At 38.4% G+C, this 4,925-nt stretch overlaps 1 protein-coding gene across 1 annotated transcript in view; it reads left to right on the forward strand.

Annotated features, from left to right (window-relative positions):
* AVPR1A (arginine vasopressin receptor 1A) overlaps positions 1-1,641 on the forward strand; it is an 8,388-nt gene extending 6,747 nt beyond the window's left edge. Inside the window, exon 5 of the mRNA XM_009327685.1 lies at positions 1,358-1,641. Coding sequence (XP_009325960.1) covers positions 1,358-1,641 — 284 coding nt within the window. The remainder of the gene's footprint in view (positions 1-1,357) is intronic.
* Positions 1,642-4,925: the final 3,284 nt, after the last annotated feature.

Below are 4,925 nucleotides of genomic sequence, written 5' to 3' on the forward strand. Positions count from 1 at the left end.
TGCGATCATTTGAACCAGCAACGTTTTCTTCCACTTGAAGCTGCCGATGAATAAAACTTTAGAACCCTTTTGTGTTATTATTGAACATACACACATATATGTCACGAGTAATTTACACGAGCAGGGAACTTACCAAGCCTGCTTTCCCGCGACAGCGTTACATGTGCATTCCCCGCTGTCTAATAACGGGGTTGAGCACACCCCGAACCCTTCCTCTCAACAGGGCAGTCGCCTCTGAGTAGCGCCTTTAGTCAGCCACCAGTTCTCATGAAAGAGTGGCGATTTAGTGTTTTGGAGATACCTGTCCCTCTATTAAATCTGGCTGAAAATACTTGATGAGTTTAAAAGTTATTACATGGGAATGACAGGCAACATAGTAACATATACCCCGTTTCCTCATAATGAAAGAGATGCAAATCAAAATGTTGGAATTCATAATTTCTTGTTATTTTTTTAAATCCCCAAATTATCACTTACTGTAGTGAAAGCATTGATTGCCCCTAATATGGGACTAAAGTCAAGCCTAAAACACAGGTCTCTACAGAGAAATAAAGGCTTGCAGTAGACAAATAGATTTTTTTTTTACTTCAAAAGAAATGCAGACCTAATTGAACAGATGGGTACTTGGTAGGTTTGTTTGAAGAGATTCTTTAAATCTACGGAACTGCGTAACACAGCAATTATAGTTCTTTGGAAATTCAATTTTTACAAAGAAAGGTCACTAATAATTGATTAGACTAAATATGTATTTAGAGTATTTGATAATTTAAATAGTTATTGAAGGTAGATGACCATAACTGTTTTATTGCATAGTGCTAACTTCCATTTTTCCCCTAGTGAAAATGGGTTCAATCTCTGAAATCCAGATTTGATTCACCAGCCAGTAGTTACTTGAGCATTCAACACTTTTCAGCATGCAAATGTATACAGCAAAATTCAGTATTATTGAAAGCAGTGGGAAAGCAGTGGGAATTTTGCCATTGCCTCCCAGGGTAACCAATTTTTAAAACAAAAGTCTGAATAAAAACTGTTCAGTATTTAAAGCATGAGCTTATCAACACATGGCTAAATATCAGTGGAAACGGGACTAAAGCATTATTTTGGATGGATTGCCCCCTAACTTCTTGTGTCACAGCTTTTTGAAGTTTGTTCAGACAAATTCCCATTGACTTCAGTGGCAGCCTTACATAAGTAAGAATTTTCCTGATTATGTCTTCATTATTAATTTCAAATGCTGCTGCTCAACTTTTAGACCTATAATTATTCAGGAAAATAAATCCAACAGTTAATGAAGCAATTGACTGAATGGTGCGAATGTTCTTTCGATGATTAAACCACGTTCTTCCCCCCTCCCCAGATTCTGAAAACACTGCGACTACCGTCACGGCTCTGTTGGCCAGTCTGAACAGTTGCTGTAACCCGTGGATCTACATGTTCTTCAGCGGGCACCTCCTGCAAGACTGCATACAGAGCTTCCCTTGCTGCCAAAAAATAAAGCAAACGCTGAGTAAAGAAGATTCAAACAGCAACAGCAGGCGACAGACTTCCGTTACCAACAACAGAAGCCCAACCCACAGCTTGAACACCTGGAGAGAGTCACCCCACTCCAAATCAACCAGCTTCATCCCCATTCCAACCTGAGACAGGCCCCGGGGCAGGCAGGGCTTGCAGCCCCCTAACAGCGCTCGGGAAGGTTAGCACTTTACGCTGGTCAAAGGCACCAGTCGTGGTAACAAGGAGTGACTAAGATGGCCGTAAGCCAAAAGATGCCGCATTGCTCGATAAGCTATTCTGCAGCATGTAAATTATTTTCTGAAAGGTATTTAGGATTTGGGCAACTGATCAGGAAGGTGTGACAACAATAAAGCAATTATTTTTCTAAATAGAATTTATTATTTTATTTTATTTTATTTTTGTTTCTAAAATACTAAGTGCATTGTTTGCTTGTTGTTCAAAGCAGTAAAAATAGCGGAGTTGGCATGTGTTGGGGTAACTCCGCTCTATTATAGTGTTAATGCCTAAAACTTCTTATGATTGTCAATGAAGTCACAGGGAAAGAATATGATATGAGCAAGATCACAATTTAGTCTTAAACACAAAAAGAAAAGAGTTGGGAGAAAGTCTTGACTGTCCAGGTAAGGAACATGGTTAGACAGTGTCTGAGTTATTGGGAATTTAATTGATCATACTGCTTTATCTTGCAAAGGTCTAGCAATTCTCAGATAATACATCTAACAGCCCTTGTGAAGGCAAATCCTTCAGTGCTGCCCATGTCTGTAAGTGTACTGGGGGGTTTCATTTTTAGGGTGGTATTTCCTCTTCCCGTCTTGTTGATGGAAGTTATACAGCATAATTTTTTGTGTTGTTGCACCTACCTTGATTTTTTTGAACTAATTTGAAAAAATGTATCGATAAATAAGTGTGATAAACTATGACTAGCTCAGCACTGTTACAAACAGATACACCAAGAAAACTCATCGTGACTACCAGAACCACTTGCTCTATGGGTAAGAATTGCATCTTTTCTTTTTTCTTCACTAAGACAGCTAGGATCAAGCCACATTTGGTTGTCAAGCAAATAGCCCCATAAATTCGGGAGAATGTGGCCGTTTGGTAAGAGCTGAAGAATCGGTATATTCCAAGTCACAGATCTGAGAATCAAACTTACAAGTCTTCTGGGAACATATTAAAATTGTCAATGTTGTTGTTGGGGGGGGGGGTTGGCAGATCGTGGCAATATAGGCTTAGAAATTGGCAGTAAACTGCAATAAATAAGTTTTGCTGTGGTTTTTAAGTCCTGAGGGTCTCTTTGAGAAGTACAGCTACCTGTCTGCTCCATTTTCCTGAGCTCTCTGGGTCCTGAAATCCAGGCGTTCCCCTAGCACCACGCAGGGCTTCTGATGCAGTCCCAGCTGGCTTGCTAGAGCCGTGGGACACGTGCACGGCTGCATAACGTGCATGCTTATGTTTGCAAGGAGGAACCTCAGCAGCAGGTTTCTCTCTTTCCCACCAAAACCAGACAAACAAGATTGCTTTTCTAATTGCCTGAGGAGAGAAAAAAATTGGGCCCGCAACTGTGGCTTTCACTGAGGATGGTGCTGGCCCCAAGCCTGTCGCAATAATGGTAGCAGAAATTAATAGAGCTAGATGCAGGATAAGATCATATTCAACCCATTGTCCACTCCAGAAGCTCCCAGACATATCACTGACTATTCCAGGCAAAGAATAGGTAAGATTATAGCTCAAAAAAAAAAAAAAAATTAGATTTTGTTGTCACTACAGAAAATTTTAGCTCTTCTCTCTTCATTTCTTGTTATCATTTGCTCTTCAGGAGAGCGATCTGGTCTAACGTTTTGTTGTTGTTGTTCAAAACACTAGAGCCAAAGGACAGCGTGGTGGAATGGCTTATATTTAACAGACTATCTTTTTGACCACCTTTAGTACACAGATGTGACTACAGGTCTCGCCAGTTCTGGGTGAAGGCTTGTGAACCTTTAAGTTATATTTTAGCCCAAAAAAATGCATGCAGTGGCGCTGTGTGTGTGTGTATTTGTGCACATTATATGTACTGCATATAGTTCGCAAGTAGGTGATTCACAGTTACTGAAATTGCAAATGTTTCAAGTTAAGTACACTATCCTTTGCCTAGTTTTCTATTTGTGTTACTACTTTCTTTGTACATAAAAATACATTAAAAAGTAATTAGCTGTACTAACAGAATTTTCATGTTTGCGGAATTGAATTATTTTTCTATTACACTTTATACTCAAACAGAGAAGACAACGAGAAAACAAATGTAGAATAATGTTGATAATAAAACTAAGCTGGGTAATGACCAATATGTAAAAAAAAGTAAACAGACTCAAAATTATAATTTTCAGTTTCTTCCAAATATGTTACAAAATCTAGGCTTACACTTGGGGCTTGTCAGCATAAATGTACCCTGTGAGTGTTCTACAGTTTCTGTAATTAAATTGACAACACTATTTAGCAGTATTTAGATTCCAGGCATTTTTGTAAATACTGAGTTTTGTTGTCCACATAATTGAAACATTGGAAGGCACAGCCCATATTTTTTAATTGTTCATCTGTGGAGATGCGTTGGTTTTTTTTAACAGCTGCTTTGGGTTATCATGAGGGCACACTAACGAAAACAGAAGGAAACAAGAAATTGTGCAACCATTGCATGTTTAAAACATGGAAACATGCTCTAATAAACCTCTATATTGTTTTGATGAGAAGCATTTTGTTTCTTTCACTTGACTAGATTTTGCAGGGCCAGAAACATATTCGGTGATGCTCCATATATTTTACAAAATGTAAAATTTCTTCATTAATTTTAATGAGTGGTTTCCATGAAAAGCTTTAAGGAGTGAACAAAACTAAAATGTTTTCCTATTACACATAGTGCATGAAGGACACATGCAAAGAAGGAACGTGCAGTCGGCTTTCCACTATATGCTGCTAGCATTGTTAAAACATGTAACACAGCAGTCATTCACGTTCTAGAGGGGTTATTTTGATATTTTTGTTTTAATTTTGGGGAACAAAATATTTAGCTTCTAACGTAAAACACGATCGAATGGATGAGCCTGCACTCTGTTGTTTGTGCTGGTGTTACTAGAACTGCAGCATTTTAAAGACAATTAGATGGCAGAAGTGGAGCACGTGAGATGATACAGAAGATAGAAAGGATTTTGTTCTCTTACATAAGAAACATAAGTTGCCAAAAAGCTTTTTTTCATTCATTTCTTTTTAAATTTGTAGGTAAACATATTGTTGGCTCAGAAAAATAGGGGTTTTTTTTTGTATTACCACATCAAGACCAAAGTCTACGAGAAGACACAAGTTCATGTGTGCCCAATCCTGCAAAGACAAAGGTTTTGTCTGCCGCAAATCTTACGGCCAGTTCCAAATTGTCCAGA

Source organism: Pygoscelis adeliae, unplaced genomic scaffold (genome assembly GCF_000699105.1).
Source record: "Pygoscelis adeliae isolate BGI_AS28 unplaced genomic scaffold, ASM69910v1 Scaffold113, whole genome shotgun sequence".
In the NCBI taxonomy this organism is placed as follows: domain Eukaryota; kingdom Metazoa; phylum Chordata; class Aves; order Sphenisciformes; family Spheniscidae; genus Pygoscelis; species Pygoscelis adeliae.